The 26,327-nt window shown below is 38.6% G+C and overlaps 6 protein-coding genes across 6 annotated transcripts; 2 read left to right on the top strand and 4 right to left on the bottom strand.

The window, feature by feature from the left end:
• Nucleotides 1-256: 256 nt before the first annotated feature.
• Nucleotides 257-2,642, bottom strand: BDF20DRAFT_839609 (uncharacterized protein; the record flags this gene model as incomplete). Its single annotated transcript, XM_053079293.1, has 7 exons — nucleotides 257-1,457; nucleotides 1,543-1,674; nucleotides 1,763-1,968; nucleotides 2,045-2,195; nucleotides 2,277-2,330; nucleotides 2,409-2,467; nucleotides 2,550-2,642. 7 exons carry the CDS (start codon nucleotides 2,640-2,642, stop codon nucleotides 257-259), a joined length of 1,896 nt encoding a protein of 631 aa, XP_052931961.1.
• An 809-nt stretch (nucleotides 2,643-3,451) lies between these two features.
• Nucleotides 3,452-3,914, top strand: BDF20DRAFT_827770 (UcrQ family protein; the record flags this gene model as incomplete). The annotated part of the gene is made up of 3 exons (XM_053078189.1): nucleotides 3,452-3,486; nucleotides 3,576-3,606; nucleotides 3,699-3,914. The coding sequence occupies 3 exons, from the start codon at nucleotides 3,452-3,454 to the stop codon at nucleotides 3,912-3,914; spliced, it is 282 nt and encodes a 93-aa protein (XP_052931960.1).
• Nucleotides 3,915-4,711: 797 nt separating this feature from the next.
• On the bottom strand, nucleotides 4,712-9,237 carry BDF20DRAFT_828390 (ABC-2 type transporter-domain-containing protein; the record flags this gene model as incomplete). Its single annotated transcript, XM_053078246.1, has 3 exons — nucleotides 4,712-5,944; nucleotides 6,025-7,299; nucleotides 7,372-9,237. 3 exons carry the CDS (start codon nucleotides 9,235-9,237, stop codon nucleotides 4,712-4,714), a joined length of 4,374 nt encoding a protein of 1,457 aa, XP_052931959.1.
• A 3,608-nt stretch (nucleotides 9,238-12,845) lies between these two features.
• BDF20DRAFT_981721 (ABC-2 type transporter-domain-containing protein) lies at nucleotides 12,846-17,199 on the bottom strand (the record flags this gene model as incomplete). Its single annotated transcript, XM_053085134.1, has 3 exons — nucleotides 16,999-17,199; nucleotides 15,510-16,920; nucleotides 12,846-15,430 (listed from the first exon to the last, which is right to left on the bottom strand). Exons 2-3 carry the CDS (start codon nucleotides 16,858-16,860, stop codon nucleotides 12,846-12,848), a joined length of 3,936 nt encoding a protein of 1,311 aa, XP_052931958.1. The 5' UTR covers nucleotides 16,861-16,920; nucleotides 16,999-17,199.
• Nucleotides 17,200-19,163: 1,964 nt separating this feature from the next.
• BDF20DRAFT_908146 (uncharacterized protein) lies at nucleotides 19,164-21,103 on the bottom strand (the record flags this gene model as incomplete). Its single annotated transcript, XM_053083450.1, has 2 exons — nucleotides 19,164-20,267; nucleotides 21,080-21,103. The coding sequence occupies 2 exons, from the start codon at nucleotides 21,101-21,103 to the stop codon at nucleotides 19,164-19,166; spliced, it is 1,128 nt and encodes a 375-aa protein (XP_052931957.1).
• Nucleotides 21,104-21,684: 581 nt separating this feature from the next.
• Nucleotides 21,685-24,881, top strand: BDF20DRAFT_827926 (P-loop containing nucleoside triphosphate hydrolase protein; the record flags this gene model as incomplete). The annotated part of the gene is made up of 6 exons (XM_053078205.1): nucleotides 21,685-22,065; nucleotides 22,220-23,012; nucleotides 23,070-23,399; nucleotides 23,473-23,648; nucleotides 23,710-24,224; nucleotides 24,380-24,881. 6 exons carry the CDS (start codon nucleotides 21,685-21,687, stop codon nucleotides 24,879-24,881), a joined length of 2,697 nt encoding a protein of 898 aa, XP_052931956.1.
• Between the last annotated feature and the right edge of the window lie 1,446 nt (nucleotides 24,882-26,327).

The raw sequence follows: 26,327 nt of genomic DNA, 5'->3' as shown, positions 1-26,327 counted from the left end.
TCCCAACATATGCTGCATCATTATCCATTGTGCCTGGAAGCAGTTTATGGTTTTACCCCAATTATCGGCATAATCTGGGTTACCAAATTATTAATTGAATAATTTATACTTTTTTTATTCGTTTTTATTATTGGAGTTTGTAGTAAATTTTTTTCTTCGAAAAAAGTTGATAGGATAGAAAAAAAAATATATATGTATATATGTAAAAAAATATATATATATTTATATGTATAATGAATGCTATATAATATGCGGTTTATGCTTGAGCAAAGTTGAATCTGGAATGTCTACGTACCGGAGAATCTAAATTAGCAGCAACAGCAGCAGGATTTGTTGTTGTAGTTGTATTTGTAGCAGCGGGAGGAGTAGCAGCAGCAACATTAAAGAAAGAAGCGACTGCATTGTTAGAAGTCAACATAGACATGTGAGCGAAAGGATTGAAGAGACCAGTATATTTCGGTGTAGGCGTTGAATACGTCAAGTAATCCAAAACGGAAGGAATGGTCGACGAAGAAATGGAGGCTGATTGTATAGCTTCTAGATTTCTTTGCGCTGCTGATGGCTCCAATAACACTTGCTGCTGTATGTCATTCTCTTCTTTGATATTCTCATCATCTAATTTCAATGCTGAAATACCTACACTGAGGGTGTCACTGCTATACTCGCTACTGCTCATATCTTCATCGTAGTACTCTTCTTGTTGCTGTTGTAGCAGTACTTCTGGGTCCAACATAGGAAATACTTCCCGGTACGCTTGACCCAATACAAATCCAGTCAAGCCTTGTTCAAATATAGAAGGTGATTTCTTATTCTTTGTCTTTTCCTTCTTCTGGTTTTGAGTATCTTTCTTGTTGTCTCTGTCTTGTTGCTGATCATCTTCATTATGAGCTGAGGTCATCATCATCTGAGACCCTGTTGGTTCGCTAACAACAGAAGAAGCTTCAGATATTGTGGCTGCCGCTGCCGCTGCCTTTTGTTGTTGTTCCTTTCGTTTCTTCTTTTCACTTTTACGTTTAGGCATTGGTGGGAATTGCGCCTTTTGCTGAGCTGCTGCTACAGCATCAGATAAGGAAGGTCCAAAAGCATCAGAAACCGTCATGATAGGTGTAGAAGGTGTACTACCGTTGCTAGCTCCCATCTTAGCCCATGACGCTGTAGCGGGTAACGCTGAATCATCGGTGGCAGCGTTGGAAGATGCAGTAGCCTTATGAGAGCCTTTTAGACTAGCTGACACGGCAGGGAAATCTTCGCTCGATAGAAGAGGTCGTGGCTGATGTGAATGAGCCTGTGCGGCCGTTGTTGAAGATGAAGATACTGCTGGTGTGTGACCATGCGCTGCTGCTGCTGTTGTTGTTGCTGTTGTTGTTGTTGAAGAAGATGAAGCTGTTGGATAAGGTTTGCTACTCACTCCCTCATATTTATCGTCTTCAGTGAGCATGTCGCGCATGTGGTGTTTACTAATTTAAAAAAAAAAAACGATACAACGTAAGAATATGGAAGAAGGGGAAAGACATCGCTATTCGCATTTTACTGCGCGCTTACCTATTGGCCAGTTCCTCTTTTGAAATAGTATCGATATCATCTCCTTGCTCATGGAGGTAGAGACAATTCGGGTTTGGACATGTCATATTACGTAGATAATAAGTACAGTATTTTGTGGTACCGTAAGAAGCCCTAGAATTATAGTGAAAGGCTTCTGTCAGAACGCCGAACATAATTGACAAATGACTCACAATTGGCCGTTTCTCTGTCAAATACTTACCTAACTACTCGATCAGCAATCAAGCTTCCATCGACAGCAGCAATAGCTTTTGCTGCATCTTCTTTTCTGTAGTACGTGACATAAACAGCAGCACTTGGTAGAGCAGAATTTATACTGATTTGCGAGGGAGGAAGCGTAGGCTTCTTGTTGATGACAACTTTAGAGATTTTACCGAACTGACCAAAATAATCGTTTGAGCGCACAATCTATACGCATAGAGTAGGTCAAACCAAGAGGTCAATAAGCTTGAATTGTAAAGAGATATCATACTTATACCCTTACCTCTTCCGTTGCTAGCTTGGGATGAAGGCCAATGATATAAACCAGATTCTTTTGCACAACTCGCATATTGGATAAATGACGACGGTTGGCAGATTCCATATCCTTTTGTTGCTTTTCCTTTTCTTTCTTTTCTTTCTTTATACGCTGTAACCTAATATAACACAAGTTAAATATACTTTGAACAAAATTTTTCATCCCACAACACATTTGATCTTGTCTGAATTTGACATACTCATCAGCACTAACAGGTTTGAACTGTGCCATTTCCTCAGTATATTCTCGACGACTATGACAAGAATATGAAATATATATATTCGAGTTAGTACGCAACAATAGAGATCTTAAAGACCAAAATCAATTTTACCATGCAGGACAGCGACCATTCAAGTTTTCCCTAATATGGTGCCAACAAAATCTACAGATCTTTATGAAAATAAAAGTTTGTTTAATTCCAATATTTTCTCGTAAATTGTTTAAATCAGTAAATGCCACACTGTAGTAGTACCTGATAGCCACAGTAACAAGGTTTGAAGTTTCTATCAGCAATATCAAACTCCTCCATACAAAGAGGGCAATCAAGTTCATCATCGGATTCCATTGTTAATTGTTAAGACTTCCAAAGTGAAATAGAATCTTTTTTATTAACGGGAAAAAAAATGTCAAAAAAAGAATGAGAAAGAAAACTTTTGGCAGGACTTAGGAACGTTTTGTTTGTTGAACATATCAAACTCCGATAACAATGATTAGCAGGATTTATTGCCACTGTTTGAAATTTGAACCTAGAGAATATATTGCCGTATACCAAGGATAACCACGGAGCAACAAACACTAACCTGTGAATCCGAGGCATAATGAAGTAGCCGTGTTTAAAGTGTATCTTGATGGCAAGGAAAGGTGTAGATGACTTTATTGCTCTGTATCAAGACATTGATACGATTTGCTGTATCGCAGAACTTGTATTTGTTCGCTGCAAGGGATTCCCTTTAACCCTAACTGTATAATATCTCTACTTAGTATTCATAATTATCAATAACATGTATTTTTGCGGCCAAGATAACAGTCTGGCGTATGATGAATTGAGGTAATAGAAGTGATTTTCGAAAAAAGCAGACGCACAAAAAAAAAAGCCTGGGGAAAACTTTTAAAGTGACGCAATTGAATTGATTTCGTCTTTTTGTTTTTTCAAATATTTGCTTTGCCGCCGAGTTCAAATACGATTATAAGCAAGGGGAACTTTGTCTCTTTTCTCTTTTTTTTTTTTTTTTTTTTCTTTTCCGAATTTGAATATCTTTTATACACAAAAGGTACAACCTGAGAAAGATCAAGGATAGCGAGCCTTAGAGAATCACAACTAAAATAGTCACTTTGACATACGTAGAATCTTATTACATTAAATCATAATTAAAGATGGGTGGACCTGAAGGAAAAGCTTATATGGGTTGGTGAGTGATAATTGAGCACAATGTTGATGACTGCTGACGAACGCCCAAGATTAAGACTGACCCTATTTTTCTTATTCACGGCATGATAGGTGGGGTCATATGGGAGGACCTACACAAAGAGTACGTTCGTTAAGATGATAGAAGCGAGAAAAAAGCAATAGTTCAACATACTCGCAGAACAAAACTAACACCGAAAATTATTATGATAATAGGGTGTTGTAACATATATGATATCTTCATTTGAACAAAAGCCTTTTGCTGGCGCTCTTCACAATGCTGTCTTCAACACAGCTCGTCGTGTCGCTTCCCAGATCCCTTATGTTGGTGTTCCCTTCGCTTTTGGCTACTGGGTTTACTCTTCAGCCATTAAAGAACATGCTTACCTCAACTCCAAGGCTGGACATGCCGCTCATGAAGGGGCACATTAAAAAGAACTTATTTATATAATAATTATGCGAAAAATAATGATCAATATACAACTATAAACGCAACTGTTACGACTACCACATCATCACTTCACGGCTACTTTACATCTAGATAAAAAAAAATGGAACAAAATATGTCTCTTCTTCGATTCAATGTATAATGCGAGTATTCCCCATTCAATATCAACAGATGCTTTCTTTTTTTCTTTCACAAAAAAGCCTTGGAAGAAATCCAGAACGCTACTATGACCTATCTTCTTTTTGAAATGCTTTTTTGTATAGTATCGGGTCGTTAAGCTTTTGAGGGACAAGAGAAAAAGTCATTCGTTGGTTGAGTTTATACGAGTATAGTGAAAAAGGAACTGTTGCTAGTTATTACTCTATTCTTTATAACTGAAGGAAGTGCCAACGATAGACCGTTGGGCTGTTGTATTAACCAATAAGCCTGTTGTTAACTTCGAGCTGGATCCAAATGTCTGTGGAAAGATAAAATAAAAATACATTTATCTTTTGGTAAGACAGTCGCTGACTCATTATCATACAACGAGGCAATGAGCATAATGGATAACAAGCCAGCCAAGCCTTCATTCCACATTTTTAACTATGATACAAACGTTTTCATTTTCAATATATTAATTTATTTTATGCAAACTAAGAGTATAAAAAAAGGTCTATAAAAGGTTATTAATGAGTTAGAAAAAGAAATGTTATCCAAATTACTATAGATAGGGGGCAAATGCTTATAACATGGGATATCAATTATGTAAGTAAGTAGTAAATGTGTTTAGGAGGAAATAATATTAACGTTTTTGCTTTCTGAATACATAGACAAAGAAGCAAAATAGCATACAGTTAAATACAGTGTAAGCACACACAATACCAAAGTTACGCCATCTGTTGTTGATGTTCCAACCGAGCCTCAATTCGTAGTAATCGCTACCTTTGGAGTATTGACAATAGTTACATAAACCAGTAGCGTTGGGGTTGTCGAGGTAACCGGTACCTCCATTCTCAAAGTAAGTTTGCATGTATTCACCACAGGTTTGTCCAGGAGGAGCATACAAGTGAAGGTATTCATCATTGGTACAGCGAACTTCAACACCATCCATTAAATTGACGACCAGACCTTCAATCACATAATGGTATGGATCCAGCCAGTACATCCACGAACTCCAGAAATGTGGCATACCACTCGGAGGCTGCATGATACCAGCGAACAAAATCAAGATGGAGGTGAAGAAAGGATTGATGACGGCAGCCATAGGAGGTGTAGAAGAGAACGCGGCAATGTTGAAACCAAGGAAGACAGAGTAGCATAAGAATACGATGAAATGGATGTAGAAGAAACCAACGCGATCAGAGGTATTCTCTAAACCAGCTGTCCAGTAGAAACAGAATAAGAAAATGGTACCGAAGACGATCAGATAAGGAATTTCAACCAACAAACACGAGAGAGCGAAAGGTGCCCAGCCATAGTATTTACTGGCATGTTCACGACGGAACCACAATCTTTCTTGCATGAAACGAGGTTGAACCAAAATAATCATAGCATTACTCATCAAAAGGGTAGTGAAAACGGAGAACATACGGTTTTGCATATCAGAAGGTGCATTACCAAGCTTCCAGAAAGAGAAACCAGAGATGAGACCGATGAAAACGACATTGAAGAGACGACCCATATTATAGGTGGGACAACGCCACCAAGAGATGTTCATACGCATGTAGACAAGTTTCAATTGTTGGAAGAAAGAAAGGGCATAGGTAGAGGCATGACGTTTGTGGTGAGGATCAACAGCGGCATCAACTTCCTGCAATTCTTCTTCAAGAGCCTTGGCTTGAGCAGAATTAGCCCAAATATCAGCCCAATCCTGAGTAACCTTAGAAGCAGTTCCAGCACCAACGCATTCCAAAATGTATTCGGCGGGGTTGGCATTGGGAGAACACTTGGGGCCACCATTCGATTCGAAGTAATCAATCATAGTACGACAATTTTCACCAATTTCACCAAAGTAAGCGGTACGACCACCACGCATCTATACAGAGAAATAAGAAGGTCAGTTATCAGCCTTTCAAATGAGAGGAGAATTTAAAGCATTACAAAAGAAAAACTTACCAACAGCAAAAGATGATCAAAATGTTCGAATAAAGTGGCAGAAGGTTGATGAATAGTACACAGAACTGGCCAGCCAGAGTCAGCAAGTTTACGAATGAAACGAATAATGTTGAAAGAACTTTGAGCGTCAAGACCAGAGGTAGGTTCATCCAAGAAGAGAAGCTTAGGCTTGCCAACTAATTCAGTAGCAATGGTTAAACGTTTACGTTCTTCGACAGAGATACCAACACCGGCTTCTAGATCACCGACAAGGGCATCAGCAATCTTTTGCATTTCCAACAGTTCGATAATTTGATCAACATAAGTATCTTTTTCTTCCTTGGGAACCTCAGCAGGTTGACGAAGGTAAGCTGAGAAACGGAGAGCTTCACGAACAGTGGCATTAGGATTATGGACATCCATTTGTTCACAGTAGCCAGTAATACGTTCAAAGTCGTTACCAAGTGGCTCACCATTCAAAAGAATACTACCTTCGATTTTACCAATTGTCTTTCTTTGAGCCAAAACATCCAGAAGAGTAGTCTTACCCGCACCAGAAGAACCCATAAGCGCAGTGAGATTACCAGGCTTGACAATACCACCAACATCATTCAATAGTTGACGAGTGCCGCCTTTCACAGGAACAGTATAATTAATGTGATGCCAAGAGAAAGTAGTACCTTCAGTAACAGCTTCCATTTCTTGATCTTGGATAGTTTGAGTTTGATTCAACATTTTTTCTTCGTCTTCTTCCTTGGGAGCACAACCCTTCTTGTAGACCTTGGTAATAGAACCTTCCTTTTGAAGATCAACGTATTCCATAGCAAGACAGGTGAGAATTGTAAAGAAAAAGAAGAATAGAATAACAGCAACAAAGTCGATCCAACGTTGCCAGACAGAAAAACCATAGTTGTACTCCAAATAATCATCACCTAGAATGTAATTCACACCGGGGTTAGCACCAGGAAGAATACAGGTCTTGTAACGTTCATCAGTGTAAGTTGGGCCGTTAGGGACAGAGTTTATGCCTTCACAACTGAAGTGCAATCCTCTCATTTCATTAGAAATCAAAGCTTTGTAACCATAAGCGAGAGGGTTGATCCAATAGATCCAGAACAACCAAGGATGCATTTTGTTGTAAGGAATTTGATAACCAGAGTAAATTAAAGCAGCAATCAAAAAAATACTGGACAATTGCGAGGCAGTGAAGAAATTAGGACTGATGGCACCCCAAAAACGGAAGAAACCATTCATACATAAGTTGGTCACGACCGTTATAATGAAGAAAGTAAAGAACTAAAATACGAAAAAAAAAGCAATTGTAAGTAAAAAACTGCATTAAAGAAAAGAATAGTGCGAAATACTTACTCGTCCTGCTTCAACTTCTAAACCCATCATGAAATAGACACAGAGTTCAAAAATGATGACTTGAATGAGGGCCAAAGGTATATCAACAATAACAGTAGCAAGATAGTAGGCAGAAGGATGGTATAACGCATAATGTTTATGCTTTTCCAATACACGACGACCTTGCATGAAAGCTGACAATTCAGATTGGGCGATCAAAGCATTGAACAGTAAACAGAAAAGAATAGAACCACCACGGGAGAAGGCACCGCTAGCTGTAACAGGCATTTTGAAAAATACGGAAGCAGTAATAAGACCCTTAATGATGACACCACCGTAACGGGAAATAAGAGAGCCACGATCACCCATAACAAGTTCGAATTGACGGATAGTAAGGGACTTGAGTTGTTCAGTGTAGGAAGCAAGGAAAGGAGACTGTTTGGGAGCATATTTTTGATGAGCGTCATGGAAGGCTTGTCTGAAAGCTTCTTGTGGTTTATCACGATTAATTTCTTCTTCATAAGCACGTTGCTCTTCCATCATTTGTTGGTAAAGTTCAGAATTCTTGTAAACGTTTTCAAATTGGACAGAATTTATAGGCACCTTTCCGTCGAAACCATCACGGACCTCACGTTCATTTTGATTACAAAGACCAGTCAAGAAATCAGGAGTGGATTTACGGTCAGGACAATGGAAACCCATGTCAACAAAGAATTGCTTGGCTGTAGCTGTGGGACCAAAGTAAATACAACGTCCTTCATCCAAAACCATAACTTTATCGAAAAGATGGAAAATACTATCAGAAGCCTGATATAAAGTGGAGATTGTAGTCTTGTGAAGAATATCAGTCATAATACGAAGCGAACGAACATAATCAAGAGCAGAAGAGGCGTCCAAACCACGAGTAGAACAATCCCAACAGTTGATAGAACTACGAGTAGTCATTTGTTCAGCAATGGATAAACGCTTACGTTCACCACCGGAGAGACCACGAATGAAAGCATTACCAACCATTGTGTTCATTTGCTTTGTCAAACCAAGCATATTACCCAACATGTAAAGAACGTTATCGATGAACTCGCTCTTACTTTCTCCAGGGAGTCTTTTACCAGGCGTTTTATTCTTCAAAGCGAAACGTAAGGTTTGGCGAGTTGTTAAAGTGGGATAATGAAGATCTTCTTCTTCATTATAACAGACTTCACCACGGAAATGCTTGCCAAATTCCTCAGCCTCTATACCGCCATAAGTAACAGTACCTTGAATATCCGTGTAAGACGCACGCATATTAGCAAGAACACGAAGTAAAGTAGTACAACCGGCACCGGGACGACCAAGAACTAAAAGCATTTCACCAGACTTACAGAAACCATTGTTTTCTTTCAGAATGGTTAAATCATGACCTTCGTGCTTGCCCCATCTCCAGAATTTAAGCACAGGAATAAGACAGGATAAATTGGTGGAGATAACTTTGGCATCAGCACCTAGACCTTTCACAACCAAATTTTTCCAAATAACGCCCATATTTTTCGGTTTCAGACCTGCAGCCATAATTTGCGAATTTTGCTCGGTAAGGTATTCTGTCAAATCAAAATCTTGCTGATCTCCCTTTTCAACGTCAGCAGCAGGAAGTGTTGCGGCTGATTTTCTACGCGATTGAGCTGTCATTTCTCTGCGTACTGATTGATATTGTTCAATAGCATTGTCAATATCAACTGCGTTGCCTTCGGCTTCACCGTATCCGCCTTCAGTTTTACGAGTGTCAAATCTCTCTAAATCGTCGCCCTCTGACAAATCGGCGTTATTTCTTCTGGGATCGTCTTGACGTAAAGTATAACGATCATCACGATTAGGGTAGTCAGCCCTCAAACCTGGTTCGGCTGAAGGCATATCCATTTTAAAGAACGATTATTTTACTAACTTGTAAAATCGATCGAAAATTTGAACTAGGAAATAGTGGGAATAAAATAGAATAGAAACGAATAATAGTAAAGAAAAGCTGAAAGCAAAGGATCTATAAAACAGAAAAACTTTTTTCTGAACAATACACGATAATTTTTATGCTTTATTTATAAGTTCATCTCTCATAGAAAATTACGGGATAAGTTTACCCAGAATTCATTTTCCGAACGCCTTTGAAGCAGGATTTCGCATGTTTCAAGCAGAGTATCGAAACAACAGATAGCTCCAAAAGGGTAAATTTTGCCTAAACTATTCAACCTGGATTCTGGGCATAAGTTGAAGATGAAAAAGAAATCAAGCATTTCTTTTTCCCGGATATGATCTGTATCGATACCCAAATACTGCTGGAAATTTCGCTGCAGTGCAGTTGTTTCTCATTGAGAAAAGGATCCAACTTTCCCAATTGCTTTACAACTGTATCCATTATAACTGCTCACATTTTTCTGATCTACTTCTTTCGTTCATGTCTATTCTTGATCTAGCAGCTTAACTGCGACAAGCGGTAAAAAGTTTTACTCTTCCATGTGTACCAACAGTGTATATGAACGGTCTTTTATTTACAGCAAGTACTTGCTGTACAAGTCGCGAATACTCGTTTTCTGTCTTTTTTTACATGTTACACATGATCCAGAAACTTCATTGAACTTTGTGATACTGCACTTCGTGTTGTCCCATCAAAAATTTTCTCCTACCTCCCCCACAGAAAGACACCCAAGAATGGCAGGCATGTTACCAACGTTTTAATTACCGGTCAAAACCCGATAGTAAAAGAGCGTGGTGGAGATTAATTTTGTTATGACAATAAAACGGTATTAGAAATGGCAGGCCTTTCGGATTTTGTTGGCAGCTTTCGAAGCACCCGCCAGGTAGTGATCTAACGTTTAATTATAACTACGCCATCATTCGTATCATAGTATCAACATTTATCTATAAGTGCATCCTTCTGGCGAGATTAAGATGGAAAGAATGTTTTCTTAATGAAGCTTATTCAGCTGATGAATAAATCTACTGAAACACTTGATATCTATCTTTTTGAATATATTACTAGTAAAGTTTACGGATCTGGGACTTATTTTACCAATAGTATCAAGATAGCTACAAGTGGAGCATTATTGCTGATAAAAACTTTTCAGATCTTCTACAATACTTCAACCATATCTACTGTGACATTGAAAAAAACAATACTTAACTTATTGTTATAAATGATAAAACTCTATCGTTTCATTGAGAAGAAATCCAGATACATCCAGCTATTTGATGATCGATATCATGCTGCAAGAGTCCTTAAATCGGAGCATTTTGTAATCTCAATTGGAAAGTGGATCATCAATAATGCATTGAAAGAAGAATATTCGATCAACACAGCTGGTTAGGCAAACAGTAACAGTAAAACTAGTGGAGCAGAAAGTGGGGATACATAGCTTTTGCATATATTTGCTTTTGAGACTGTAACATCTTTATTAATGCTATTGTCGATGAAACTATATCTTCATTTAAGTTAAACTCTGTTGTAGAAGGTTCAAATCCGCACGAGTTGTACTTGACAGATTTCAATGTCCTTCAGATATGGATGTGCAGTAGAGAATACTAAGATGACTTTATATACAGTATGCGACTATCGCATAAGATGTTCTCCTCCATCGTTCTCCATCGTTCTCCATCGTTCTCCATCGTTCTCCATCGTTCTCCATCGTTAACTAACTGAATTTTATTGATGGCAAAGCCAACTAAGGCTCTCTCTCGTTATATTAGCTCGACTTATGAATCAGTCAGATTATCAACAGTATATATTAGTTTACCACCTTGCTCATTGAAACTCTATTCGACGTCTATAAAAACTTTTTAAACCGTCTACTTCTATTAATTACGCAAATGTCAAAGGAAAACTCAAGCCTTGTTCATTATATTGTTGTTGGAAAATCAGTAATTATACAACGTCAGGTTGCGAAACAACATATCGCTTGTTTATATAGTAAGTCCAGTCAAAGTATTAGGCCGAACATTGTCTTCTCATTGATTGCTAAATTTACACTTAATTTTCTCATAGAGGTATAAGTTTACTAGGTTCAGTGTTTTAGAAGATCTTATCCAATCTTTCTCAAACATTGGGTTCATTGACTTCCTTCTTCCCGTTTGGTTTCGTCTTTTACTTGCGTTTTTTCTTGGTTTTCTCATCAGCCTTATTGAGATTAAAAAGCGGTTAATCTCTAAGTTCAATCCAAGAAATACATATAGAAAGAGAGCAATGTAAATAAATTTGTTTATCTATCTCCTTAACATCCTACTGAAGAATTCTGGTCAAGGGTCAATTTATGTACAGAGACATCATTTTGAAAGGGATACATTTACTCCAAAATGCCTGCCATTTTTACTCCTTTACTGTTTGAGGATTCTTCCGTACAGAATTAACTCTCCGTCAAACTGCCAAAGTCTGAGTTTTGTTCCATTTAAACGTTCTTTAAAATTTTTGTGGCGAGAAAATCCATTGCCTTGGAAATCACTCTGAGTGCGTGAAAATATTAAATGCCCGGAGCGAGAAAAATGAATGTCCCTTTTTTGAGTCAAAATCAAAACTATTGCACATAATGGCTCTTGGTTAGAGCAACAGATTATAAGTGTTCGTTTTCCCATCATACATGAACTGGAAAAGGTTTGCAACGTGCAAGTAATAAATATTTTTGGCTCATGCTCTACTGATTGATGACTGATATGCGTTCAGGAAATTCATTGTAAATTCATGAGTATTGAACTGAATACGGCAAAGAGAAATTGCTTTTCAAACATAGTCTGGAAATAGCACGTCGTATAATAATCACAAAAATCAAGTACGTAGTCTTCATTAAATTGGTTGCTGCTTAGGCGAAAAAAATTCTAATAAAATCTAAGATGCTCCTATAAGTAGCAAAGGTTTAATGTAATTGGGCGGTAAGAATTTGAAACAGCGTGCTGACGATGAAGCTATGATTATTTCTATCCTAAAATCGCCCAATTCCAAAGTATTTAGCTTGATTAGTATGGATATTGTTTGTAAAGGTTTTCCGAATTAGCCTGCTTAGTGTTTAACAACTCCAAGGATCAGTAGAGCTTGTTTGTTTGGTTCTTACTTTATCTTTTTTACTGTTACTTTACAGAAAGATTTGATCCAGTTTAACAGGTATTTCTCCAACTAACTTAATGCTGAGTTGTTTGTAACCAAATTGTTAAAGCTTGATACAACTCAACATTCTTTAGATATATTACCACTCAACATAATCGCTTTGACTTTTGTAAATACTTGACGGCATCAACTTATAACCTTTTTATTGAGTGAACCCAAGGTTCAATGATATATACAATACAAGGTAATGAATTTATTTGAAAGTCCACGTACGAATTAACGCGGAAATTTGATAAAGCAAAGAAACGAAAAGATTATGTAAAACGTAAAGAATATTAAGTGTTTGAAATATGTAAATATAATAATAATTCTATAATGGTAAAAAACTGATAGTTTAAATAAGATGTTATACTGATTGAATTTGAAATGGTATGAACATTTAGCGTCTGCCCTTTCTCTTCAAAAATACAAGCAAGAGGAAGACAAAAACGTTGAATACAAAGAATGCAACGAGAATACCAAAGTTACGCCACTTATGGGATGCGCTCCATTGGTTTCTTGTCTCGTAATATTCTGGGCCAGATTTGTAACTACAATAACCACAGAGTTCAGGCTGCATAGCATCAGGGTTGGTAATATAACCTGTATTGCCCGCTTCAAAGAAGTTAGCCATATACTCTCCACAAGTCTGCCCGGCAGGAGGGGGGAATTTAAGCAGGTCGGATTCATTACATTCAACAACAAGATGCTCGAGTTCATTAACGGTCAAACCTTCAATATAATAGTGGAAAGGATCCAACCAATACATCCAGGAGCTCCAGAAATGTGGCATAGAAGAGGGAGGTTGCATCAAGCCGGAGAATAGAATGAGAATAGAAATGAACAGAGGGTTGATGACAGCGGCCATAGTGGGAAGTTCAGCAAAAGCAGCAATACAGAAACCAAGAGTGGCAGCCCAGAATACTAAGACAACAAATGTGATGAAGAAGTAACCAGTCGCCTGCGATGTCATGGACATACCGGCTGTCCAATAGAAACCGGCCATGTAACAGAATGCATAGAAGATAATGTAAGGTATTTCGACAAGGATCGCTGATATACCGAAGGGGATCCAACTGTAGTAACGAGAAGCGTATTCACGACGGAAGTACAGTCTTTCAGTCATATACTTAGGTTGAGCCAGAATAATAACAGTCAATGCCATAAGGAAACTACTGAAAAGAGCGAATTCCTTATTAATCATATCGGATGACGAATTTCCGAGCTTCCAATAAGTGAAACCAGCAATTATACCGGTAAGCGTAATATGACAGAAACGGCCAATGTTGTAATCAATCGAACGATAGTATGCGAGAGCCATACGTTTATGAACAAGCCAGAACTGTGTTGTCAGAGGAGTAGCATAGGTCAAAGCTTTACGTGTTGGGTTTTTGTCAGCAGTATTTTCAATTTCATCGAGTTCAGCTTGAAGTGCCTTTGCTTCCTCGGATTCGGCCCAGACTTCGGCCCAATCCTTAGTGGCTTTACCAGCAGTACCTGCACCGACAACTTCAAGAATGTATTCAGCGGGGTTAGCGTCGGGAGAACAAGCGGGACCACCGTGAGACTCAAAGTAGCTAATCATTGTTTGAGAGTCCTTGCCGATTTCACCAAAATAGGCTGTGCGACCGCCTCTGACTAATAAGAGAAGATGATCGAAATATTCAAATAAAATAGCAGAAGGTTGATGAATGGTACAAAGCACCGGCCAGCCGGCATCAGCAAGTTTACGAATGAAACGAATGATATTGAAGGAACTTTGAGCATCAAGACCAGAAGTAGGCTCATCCAAGAAAAGAAGCTGGGGTTTACCGACCAGTTCCATACCAATGGTGAGACGCTTACGTTCTTCAACAGAAATACCAAAGCCGCTGCCAACATCACCAATCTGAGCATCAGCAATATCATCCATTTCAAGAAGCATAATAATTTGTTCAACATATTCATCCTTTTCTTCCTTAGGCACATCAGCAGGTTGACGAAGGTAAGCAGAGAATCGAAGGGCTTCACGAACAGTAACAAGTGGTTGATGGATATCCATTTGTTCACAATAGCCGGTAATACGCTCAAAATCGTTCATAAGAGCCTCGCCATTCAGATAAACGCCGCCTTCAACTTTACCGATTGTTTTACGACGAGCCAGCACATCAAGAAGAGTAGTTTTACCGGCACCAGATGAACCCATCAATGCAGTCAAATGACCAGGTCTAACAACACCACTGATACCGTTAAGCAGGTGAAGGGGACCACCTTTGAAAGGTACGGTGTAATGGATGTTGTGCCAAGAGAAAGTGGTACCAGTAGAGACATTATCCATAGCTTCAGTAACCTTCTGTTGTTTTAAGCGACGTTCGTCTTCTTCTTCATCAGTACGAGGCTTAGGAGCTTTACCAGGTAGGAACAGCTTAGTGAGTGTAGAAGATTTGTTGTCTCCAAGGATTTCCATGGCCAAAGCAGTACAGAAGGTGAAGAAGAGGAAGAAAGCGACGACTACGATAAAATCAGGTGCCCATACTTGTGATGTCTTGAAATCAAAGTATTCATATAGATAATTATCTCCTAAGATGAAGTTTTCACCATGTTTACCGCCTGCCATAGTACATACTTTGTGGTTCCAATCGTCATAACCAGGGCCAAAAGGAACAGAATTACCAGGTCCTTCACAAGAATACTTCTGACCTCGCAATTCGTTAGAGATCAATGCCTTAAAACAGTAGGTGAAAGGATTCATATAGTAAATCCAGAATAGCCAAGGATGCATTTTGCTGAACGGGATAGTGTATCCTACATAAGTAGTGGTGGCAATAAAAATAATACCCGTTATAACAGTAGCTAAGAAGAAGTTGTTAGTGAGAGCACCCCATACACGGAAGAAGCCATTCATGCACAAATTCATGAAGAACAGAGTAACGAAGAATGTAAACCATTTGCCAGCATCTAGGGATAGATCCATCATGAAGTAAGCACAGAGTTCGAATACAAGGACTATGACGAGCAATAAAAAGTTATGTTAGATATTACTAATCGGTCTCTTAGAAAGTGAAAAGGCGTAATATAATCCTACCTTGAACAAAAGCATATGGAATATCCATGATAACCTGTGCAATGTAAAAAGCAGACGGTCTATATAAAGCATATTGCTTGTGCTTTTCTAAAATGGGGCGACCAGTTAAGAAAGAAACAAGTTCAGATTGAGAAATCAATGAATTGAAGAGTACAGAGAAGAAAAGAGCACCACCACGAGAAAAGGCACCGGAACCAGTGAGTGGAAGCCTGAAAAAGCAAGAAGCCATAATTAAAGCTTGCATGATAATAGTACCGTAACGCGAAATGATAGCTTGAGTATCTTTAATTTGTAAATGATGTTGACGAATGGTAAGAGCTTTGACTTGTTGATAAAAGGAAGCAATGTAAGGAGAGCTCTTTGGTGCGCGCTTCTGATGCTCTTGATGGACAGCATCAGCAAATTGACTGGCTTTATTTCCTTGACTAACTGATGCTTGGTAATCCTCAAAGTCTTGGAGCATTGATTTGTATAGATCGGATTCAAAATATCTTGCTTGAAATTCGCTGGGATGTTTAGGAGCTGAGTCTTCGCAGCCAGCCTTAAATTCTCGTTCAAGGGGATTACAAAGACCGGTTAAGAAGTCTGGAGTTGATTTTCTGGAAGGACAATAGAAACCCAAGTCGTCAAAATATTGCTTAGCACCACTAGTAGGACCATAGTAGATACAGTGGCCTTCATCGAGGACAAGAACTTTATCGAAGAGATCAAAGACAGCATTCGATGCTTGATAAAGAGTTGCAATGGTTGTAATATTGAGAATATCTGTCATAACACGTAGGGAACGAACATAATCCAGGGCTGAAGCCGCATCAAGACCACGAGTAGAGCAGTCCCAGCAGTTGATAGAACTACTGGTAGTCATTTGTTCAGCAATAGAGAGACGCTTACGTTCACCACCGGAGAGACCACGGACAAAAGCGTTACCAACCATTGTGTTCATTTGTCTGGTAAGACCAAGCATATTTCCCAGCATATAAATGACACGGTTGACGAATTCTTTTTGCGATTCCTCTGGCAAACGTTTACCAGGGGTTTTGGTGCGAAGAGCGAATTGCAGTGTTTGTTTGGTTGTTAGAGTTGGATAGTGTTGATCTTCTTCTTCATTGTAGCAAACTTGACCGCGGTATTGAGATGCAAACTCTTTCGGGTCAATTCCACCATAGCTGACTTCGCCACCAACATGTTTATATGCGGCACGCATATTAGCAATAATTTTAAGGAAAGTTGTACAGCCTGCACCGGGTCTACCAAGGACAAGTAACATTTCACCTTCCTTGACACAACCGGTAAGATTATCAATAATAACCTTTGTACTTGTCTTAGGCTTTATGAAGAACTTCCAAAACATGCAAATTTTGAGAACTTCTGACACCAGAGTTGGAATGGTAAAGGCATCAGCACCTATACCCTTTATGCGTAAAAAGCGAGAATAAAGTCAGTAAAATATTTCTAGTTTTCATAAGCGTAGACAAAGAACAATTCATACTTCAACGTGCAAGTTCTTCCAAGAAACACCGAGATGTTTTCTTTTCACACCGTTGGCTTCCTGCTCGCGTGAAATACCGTTCAAATATTCGTCGAGATTGAATTCGTCGCTATTTGCTTTGCCTTCTTCAGCCTTGGAAATGCTTTCTCTACGACTGATACGACTGAGTTCCTTTTTTAGAGACTCATACTCATGCTTGGCGTCTTAAAATCAAGAAAGAATGTTCATGTAAGTCAAAAATGATGTACTCATTGAAATTTGCAACTAAAATCCTAAGTCAACCTTCAATGTCGACTTGATCTGCGGAAGGTTCGCCGTAAGTTCCATGAGGTAAGAACTCGTCCCTCACTGTACTGTTGGTCGACGGTTCATAATTGTAATTGGGCTGGGACACAATTGCAGCCGCCGATAGATCTCGTTTCTCTTCCATACAAGAAAAGAATACGTAAGTAAGGTAAGAGAAAGATTATCAGATTGAAAAGGAAGGACAAAATGCTACGTTTCTTTTATAACAAATCGTGATTGATAGCCGATTGAACCTGATTCAAAACACATATACTTCCGCCTATTAGTCGGATCAAACAAGGTAATTCTCCAGCGAATTTCATTCGATAAGAACTTTTTTCTTGCATTAAACATTGTCCATAAATTTTGCTCGTTACTTCGTTGTAAACTTTGTGCGAACTGATAACAATATTTTCACTATTCTTTTCTCTTTTCTTTACAAAAAAAAAAAAAAAAAAAAAACAAAAAAAAAACACTTCAATATACTTGTTTATGATCTGTATTGCTTTCTCTGGCTGCAATTACAAAGATACGAATACTTACTAATCAAACTGATAAGTTAAAAAAAGGAAGATCGCGGTTAAATTATGCCGTGCCTTACCGATATCGAAACGGCATTTTTTGGTGCTTCAGTTCGTGTCGGTGCTAAGTCTAGTCTACAATGAGCGAATCACGTCTGAGTTTTCTATTATAAGAAGAAGAATTCAGTGATACGATATATTTTGTTATCCGTATCTATTTTGACAAACATCATGGTTTACTTGAAATTTGAATTCCCTCTATAACGAAGAGACCTGAAACATCATATCAAAATGGTGTTGAGTTCGAGATTAGAAACAGAGACATCTGTTATGAGGATGCTTTGTTTCAGAGTATGTAAAATCCACCTTGATGCTAATAAGCTTAACAACAATGGGTAGGACGGCTGCAGTCGTTTTCCCGTTTCTTTTGCTCCTTGAAAATACCTTCACGTATATTTGAACTACTTTCTATTGATATGTTTGTTATAATCGAAGGTGCTACAGATTTATGTCGTAACAGCCATTCGTGACCAGGAGGTCGGTTAAATTTTACCGACTTGGGGGCGTCGCGTTCGAGCGATAAAGCTTTTTTTCTCAGTTGGCCTGATTTTGAAAGGCTGATTTAAGCGAACTGCGACCGCAGTAAATAAGACGAGCTTTAATCAAAACGTTGATTAACTCTATCTATCTATGGTACTCATATAGAAGAAGAACCGCGTTGTTATCAGTCACCAAGACTGATTACTATTTCTACTGAGGCAGCAAAAATAATTCATGATGTATACACTTGAGATACTTGGCATAGAAAATGAAGTACTTATTTTGACAGGAAGAAGGGCTTAGGAATGCATTGATACAGCTCCATACAATAAGTGATCGCTTAATGCAAACTCCAATATCCTTTAAAGTCGAAATTTTAGCTCGAAGTTTCCATTCAACCAATATTGTTTCGCTGTCATAATCAATGTCTGTAGATCTATGAAGTTACAGTTATTTTAATACTCCGTTTGAACTAGTCTTTAATTGATCTGAAACTTGCCATATGGAACCTTAACACTGTTATTGATCTGCTGAAGTCATGAATATCCAAAGAACAGCAGTCCTTATCTGTTCAGTAGTAAAATGCTCAAAATATGCAATTAATTGCTTCAATCAGGCTCTCTTGCGTAATGCAAGCCATTACAAACTTTGCGTTGTCAAATTTTCATCAAACAGAGACGTAATCTGACGGCAATGTAAGAAAAAGAATCGCCGAACATTCGAGAGTGCATTTTCCTTTTTTAATCTTATCCGGTAAAAAGGTCTAGAAACTTCAAATCCAGAAGTGCCTAAATACAGTAAAGCAGTAGTAACAGCTGTTTAGATAGTAGTGCGTTGGTAACTTCTTTCAAACTCTTCGAGTTCTTTTTCCTCTTTCATCCGGGCTTGAAGTGCCTTATCTTTCGCTCGCATTTCAAGCTCCTTGCTCATCCATAATTTTACATCAAGTTTGAATTTTGACTTCTCCTTGAATAAACCAATCTTATCTTTCGACAAAAGAATGTAACCATGTTTCTTAACCAAGATTTCTGCTAGTTTCGTCTGCAGCTCATCTGTTTCTGCATAGAGATAATCAATCTGATGTGCATGAGCCCAGAACGCAACCCTTTTCAGTAACACTGTGGACAATCCATTATCTTGACATTCTAACTTCACAGCCAAACGACGTACACTAGCTTCATTTGGTTTATGCGCTCCGTACAAGATTCTGGGTTTATACTTTGTTGTGTTTTTTGCGCTTCCTTTCAGCCGCATAATAGCATTTCTGACGGTTTCAATTAGACCAACGATTGTAAGTCGAATCATGTCATCCAATTTTATCATAAACGTGGCAATCCATTTCCATTTTGCCTGTTGTACTTCTGGTGCATCACGTGGATGTTGAGAAGCCGTCATATACGCCTTATTCAATGACGATCTGTCAAAAAAAGGTGCTGGTCGTTGATCCATACCAATACAGCCCACAATCTCGTTATTTAAGGTTAGTACCCAAAAATTTCCTTTGCGAGGAGCCTCAACTGTTCCGCGGTAATAAATATCAGGCTCTTTCAAATCATTTTCAATTCCTTCTATCACCCGATTTGTGATGTCGAATTTATCTGTATACCATGAAAGTCCAATAACTCCACCGATAAAAACGACAATCGTGATCAATATGCATGTGCCTATGAGCAGAGAACTTGGAAAACCTAGTTTGCTCAACTCGGTTGGAATGACCTTCATCATGATCGCATAAAGACTGATCCATGGTATTAGAATATAAGGTGATTGAGCACGGATACGGACTGCTTGGGGAACCAAGTTGTAATAAGTCGAATAAAACAGATAGTGTACATATTTTTTGTCGGTTTCTGCGAAATAAGGTCGTAGAGCTATGTCAACATTCGGCTTTGTGAGGGATGATTGACTTTGCGCATTTATATCCTCGACTACAGTTTTTTTCTTTGTTTGGGTCATTTGAAAAAGTTAGATCAACTGAAGGAAGGAACTGCATTTCTTTTTTCTAATTTTTTAAACAATACCGTCATAAAACAGATCAAAGAAGATAGTACGAGCTTTTCTTTATTTAAGAGCACGTGCGATAGGTTACGTTAGGTAAGGTGGAAGTATGTCAAATAGAGAAGCCTCCGTGGACAGGCTATTGGATATTTTTTTTCTGTGTTTCCATGAAACAGCTCAACTTACCAATCTATGAGAATGTTGAAAAAAAAAAAAAAAAAAAAAAAAATTGTATGTGCTAATTTGAATTTTAGGTGGTAGAGCGATGTTGAGCTTATTTGAATTGAACCAGTCTCAAAGCTTCTGTAATTATTGATTCCCTGATAGATACTGCCTTTGCTCGCATATATCTTAGGACTAATGGCTATGACGCCTACCAAGCTTATTCATCAGCTATTTTCTATAATTTTTGTTACGCCGGTTGAAACAAGCTTATTGGATCTTCTTTTGTTTGTGCTACATATAAAAAAATGTGTGGGCATTTCTGCCCTTTCTTTTAAACTTTCCCCGCGTTTTTTCTTTTTATATTACAGTGTCTCTGCTATCAGCTGCTATCAGTAATATAAAGCAATAATACCCGTATGCCCCTTGCTTCAACAACTAAATTGAGTATAATTGCCGATGGAGGCGATCAATACATAAAAGTAACTGACGATGTTTGGCAAAAACTTTTGCAACCTAATCAAGAAGATCCTGGTAGGTTTTAAAACTGAATCATGATGACAACGGAAGCTTACTTCCTCAAATACGGTAGACTGCATAGCGGTTTCGGTGACTATACCAAGTTTGAGTACAGTGGAAACATCTGGTAACAGTGACTGTAGATTATCAGCTTTCATAGCCTATTGCCAACCTGCCAACCATGTGGTATGACTAAAAAACCAATTCGTAACGGCTATTGACACTATTAATTGATGAAATTGTTGTAATTGTTGTTAGGAAGATGATGCTTGTCTATATATCAGTGAGCAGTTGTTAGAGTCGGTATATGGCGTAGATTCATTAGCGCGTGTAGATGAATATGAAAGTGAGGTCGACGAGCAGTATACATGCACTGCACGTATTAAAACTGTGGAACTGATAGAATTAGACGAAGTCATATTGGGCGCATTGAATCAGCAATCTTTTGAATTTGCTCAGAAAGGTAAAATAATGAATAGAAAACAAGTAATAATACGATGCTTGAGAGATCGACATTCGATTTACAAACGCTTGAAGGAATCATTCTATCATAGATCAAGAAGAGCTTGTCAGGAAATTCATTGACGGAAGTCCAAGAAAAATCATCCGTAGTTCAGGGCGATACAATTTTATGGAGGAAGGGCTATCGTACCGGGTATTAATGACAAACCCGGTTCAACAAGGATGTATAATGTCGAGTGAGCGTACAAAAGTTTTGGTGACGGATATGTCTGACACTATCGCAGTGGATAACAAGCGCTACCAAGCTCATGGAAGTAATGTAGCGCCTACACTAAACATGATATCTACCCCAGCCGTCCCCAATTTGAACGATCCTGTTGAATTCAATGTGAAAATTCTGTCAAAAAAAATATCACCGATTCAATTGTATCCAGCGCCGAAAGAGAAAGATGACGATGAAAGTCGGATATTTTTAAGTATCTCCAGTCTAGCGCAGTGTGGAATCTTTAGTGGTGAATGGGTACTGATTAGCGGTAATGAACCCAAGAAGTCTAGATTATGCAAGGTATTCGGCATCGATGTCAAGCAGAGTTCGTAAGTAGCTATATGAAGAGTGCACTGCTTCAGCAATTTTTATTGACTATTTTTTTCACAGGGACTCTGTTCATCTTCCAGCATCACTATATTTCAACCTCGGTCTGCCCCTTCCACCAGCATCTGCTGATAATAGTAAGGTTACAATTACAAAGGTGACCCCACCTCCCATTGAAGGGCCACCAGTTGCTCAAGCAGTGACAATCGCTCGAGTTGCTTCACCTGCATCGATGAATAAAGCATTACAAGCAGTGTGCTTGAATTCTTTAAAGTCTTGGTTTGAGGAAAGAGAGCGTATCGTTTGTAAAGGTGATATAATCTCAATCCATTTAAACGAAGACGAAGCTCACTTGAGTATTCCAGATGACGACAATAGCATTCAAAAGCACACTAAACAGCCAACGACGTTAGCTTATTTTAAAGTAACATCGCTCGAAGGAGACGACACGGTTGACGGAAATATACATCCTGCTTACTTCGGATCTGGCCGTCGCATCGTACCCAGTCAAACACAGATGATTCAGACTGGAGTTGAAAATTCGCGTATTCCCATTGGGCATATCTCACATTACTATGATTTTGCAAACAAATTACCTATAACAAGATCAGCATCAATAATTTATGACCAATTACAGGAGCTAGTGACTTCGTCTTTGCATCCTTTAGGTAGGGATCTAGAATTATCTTGTAATGCTTTGTTTCACGGTCCACGCGGTGCCGGAAAAGCGCTGTTAGTCAAGGAAGTTGCTGAGGAACTCGGTGTGCATGTTTATGAGTTTTCTGTATATGATGTGGTGTCTGATACTGATGCAAAAACTGAAGCTCATCTACGGGCCAAGTTTGATAAAGCTGCTGCTTTGGCACCTTGTATTGTGCTTATAAGACATATGGAAGGTTTAGCCACGAAAAGCGCAGCTGTAGAATCTGGACAAGGTAAGCAGTTGCAGTAGCGTATCGTTCACCGGTATATCGACTTACTTTAATCTGTAGAGCCTTTACTTGCCACCGTTCTACAACAGTGTATGCAAGATATAAACACAGCGCATAAGACTACAGGCTACCCAGTAATGGTAATTGCTACGACGGGTGATATTGACGCTTTACCTTCAAGTATTCTGTCATGCTTTCGACACGAGATAGCTTTGCATGCACCCGATGAAGCGACACGTTTGAATATTCTCACTAATTTGCTACATAATAGCCCTTTGGCTCCTGACGTTTCGCTCTCCAATATAGCAACTCAAACAGCAGCCTTATTAGCCAAAGACTTGGTTGATTTGGTCGGAAGAGCCGGTGTGTTAGCCCTTCAACGCGTTGATCGTGCAATGTAAGTTGAAGGAAATAGAGAATAGAATATTCTTCGAAGCACTCACATTATCCATTAGCAACCGAGATATAACCGAAAATGACTCTGAGGAAAGCCCATCCACTTCGTCTTTAGTGCTTCACACTGCTGCTGTCACAGTACAGGATATACAAGCTGCTGGTATTATACTTACCGCCGCTGATTTCGATACAGCGTTAGGAGAAGCTAGAGCGAGCTATTCTGATTCTATTGGTGCTCCTAAGGTAAATTAGCGATAGATGATCAATGTCGCATTACATATGTCATTAACACTTAAACCTGTAGATTCCTTCTGTCACTTGGGACGATGTAGGTGGTATGGCTCATGTAAAAGATGATATTTTGGATACTATTCAATTGCCCTTAGAGCATCCAGAATTATTCGGAGCAGGTCTCAAAAAACGCAGTGGTATTCTTTTGTATGGTCCACCTGGTACAGGAAAAACTTTGCTCGCAAAAGCTATTGCTACTTCTTGTTCATTGAACTTCTTCTCTGTGAAGGGTCCTGAATTGCTAAATATGTATATTGGTGAGTCTGAAGCCAATGTCCGTCGTGTTTTTCAAAGAGCGCGTGACGCCAAACCTTGTGTCATTTTCTTTGATGAACTGGATTCAGTTGCACCGAAACGTGGTGAAAAGGGTGACTCTGGAGGTGTTATGGACCGTATTGTGAGTCAATTATTAGCAGAATTGGATGGCATGTCGGAGGGAAAAGAAGAAGCGAGTGCAGGTGATGTTTTTGTCATTGGAGCCACCAACAGACCAGACCTATTGGATCCTGCATTATTACGTCCTGGAAGGTAGCCTACAATAAGTAACTATTGTACGTTTCTAATTACATATGACTAACTTTTTCCCTCTTTCGCTTTCTAACTGTTAGATTTGATAAACTTTTATACCTAGGTGTAAGCCAGGATCATGAATCACAGCTAAAAATTATAGAGGCTTTGACCAGAAAGTTCCGACTTCATCCCGATTTAGACTTACGAAAAGTTGCTGAGCGATGTCCCTTTCATTATACTGGTGCTGATTTTTATGCTCTTTGCTCTGATGCTATGCTCAAGGCGATGACTCGCGTAGCTAATTCCATTGATGACAAAGTCAAACAGTTAAACAAAGAGCAGAGAGATAATCTGCCTAATCCATTGACAGTCCAATACTACCTGTCCCATCTTGTAACGGATGAAGAACTCTCTGTACAAGTCCAAGAAATCGATTTCATTAAAGCTCTCGAAGAGTTGATACCTAGTGTTTCCGCGACCGAGCTGGCGCATTATTCTAAAGTTAGAGAAAAGTTCGAAAAAGCTAAAGACGAAGAAGAAGACGATGAAGCAAAAGAAAATGATCTGAAAAAAGAGCGGGAGTCAATTGAAGCCAAAACAAGGGAAGAGAATGAAGCAAATCAAAAAGTAATAGTGAAGGATAGTAAAGGCAAGGGGAAACAGCGCGCTGTGTAGATTTCAGGTTATTAAATTGCTCGTCATGATCGTCAAAAACTTGAATAACGTACAACCTAGTATGAGCATATGCTGTGTACTCAATAAAGCTAATGGGTGAACTTAAATAAACGCAGATCTTTCAGGTTTTGCAGGTCAACCATTTTAACATCATAAAAATCAATTCACACTGTGACAATATTGAAGGCTGAGCTTCTACCAGAATGTAAACATCGAACAAAAAAAAAATGTGCACGACCAGATTTGTTATATTCCATTCACATTTTGTATCCGTTGAACAATACGGACGTAATTGTCGACATAACAACTACAGTACTCAAGTACTATTATCAGGTTGAGGTTACAATTCGCTGTGATCTATCTATATTGAACCCAACTTTTTAAGTACATACAGCATTTCTTTTATCAACGGTGTAAGGAGGAGGACCTTCCAGGCACAGAGTATTTCTGGAATTTAAAATTTGGAGTATCTTTAAGATATGATATCCCATTGCTCTATGCTGCATTTCATCAACGAACATTGTCATTTGTAGCTTAAAATTGATAGCCAACAATATTACACTTCTAATAGAATCACTACCAGTAGTCAGCAGTTATATCTTATAAAACTGACAGTGGTAAAGAAGGCATGACAGTATTCACGCATGGGAAGGTGTGCTTTAATTCGCTTCAAGGGAAGTATTTATGTGGAATTACGATACCGCATTTCTAGGAAAATGCAGAATTGACAGTACCTGAAAACTATTTATTATCTTGTGATTCTGTAACGACACTTATTTACTAAGTTGACAGAGAAATCTTTGCCCAAAACAAAAACTAGAATTGACATTAAAATGAAGGAAACTTACATAAGACAGACGGTCAATACTTTATAAACTGGATTTATTATGAGAGAAAATACAAGGTAGTATTATAGAGAGAACAGATAGAAACACTGCTGAACAGGATTAATGAGCGTAGGTATATATTTATATGTGGTCTAGCTTCAAACGTAACCAATGATAGATGGCCATTACAAGTTCCTACAGAAAAGCGAAGGAAGACAAATTCCGATTTTGAAAATTGACGGTTCGATGTCATTAAGATATAAACGTGAACCATCAATTTTCGCAAAGTTGAAACTGCCACATCAAATTACAGATAGACTTTTACTATGGATGTCAGCTTTTACTGTTATTTTATTTCTTTCTTTGAAAGATTATAGCTCAGCTGTATAAATAGTTTAAATCCAGTTGAATACCCCGTTCGCACATGTTAAAGGACACTCTCAACTGTCATTTTCCACTGTCAGATTCTATTTTGTATGTGGTTGGTGGCTAGATATGTCAATAGTCTTAATTACTAACTCAATAGTTCAAGTCTTCCGTAGAGATCACACGAGGGAGAATATACCATTAGATATAACTTTTTTTTCCTTGGAATATCAAACAACAGGTTCCGTTTGGC

Source organism: Mycotypha africana, assembly GCF_025528875.1.
Source record: "Mycotypha africana strain NRRL 2978 chromosome Unknown BDF20scaffold_12, whole genome shotgun sequence".
In the NCBI taxonomy this organism is placed as follows: domain Eukaryota; kingdom Fungi; phylum Mucoromycota; class Mucoromycetes; order Mucorales; family Mycotyphaceae; genus Mycotypha; species Mycotypha africana.
The sequence above is the reverse complement of the archived record's forward strand: the minus strand, read 5'-3'. Positions and strand labels throughout refer to the sequence as shown.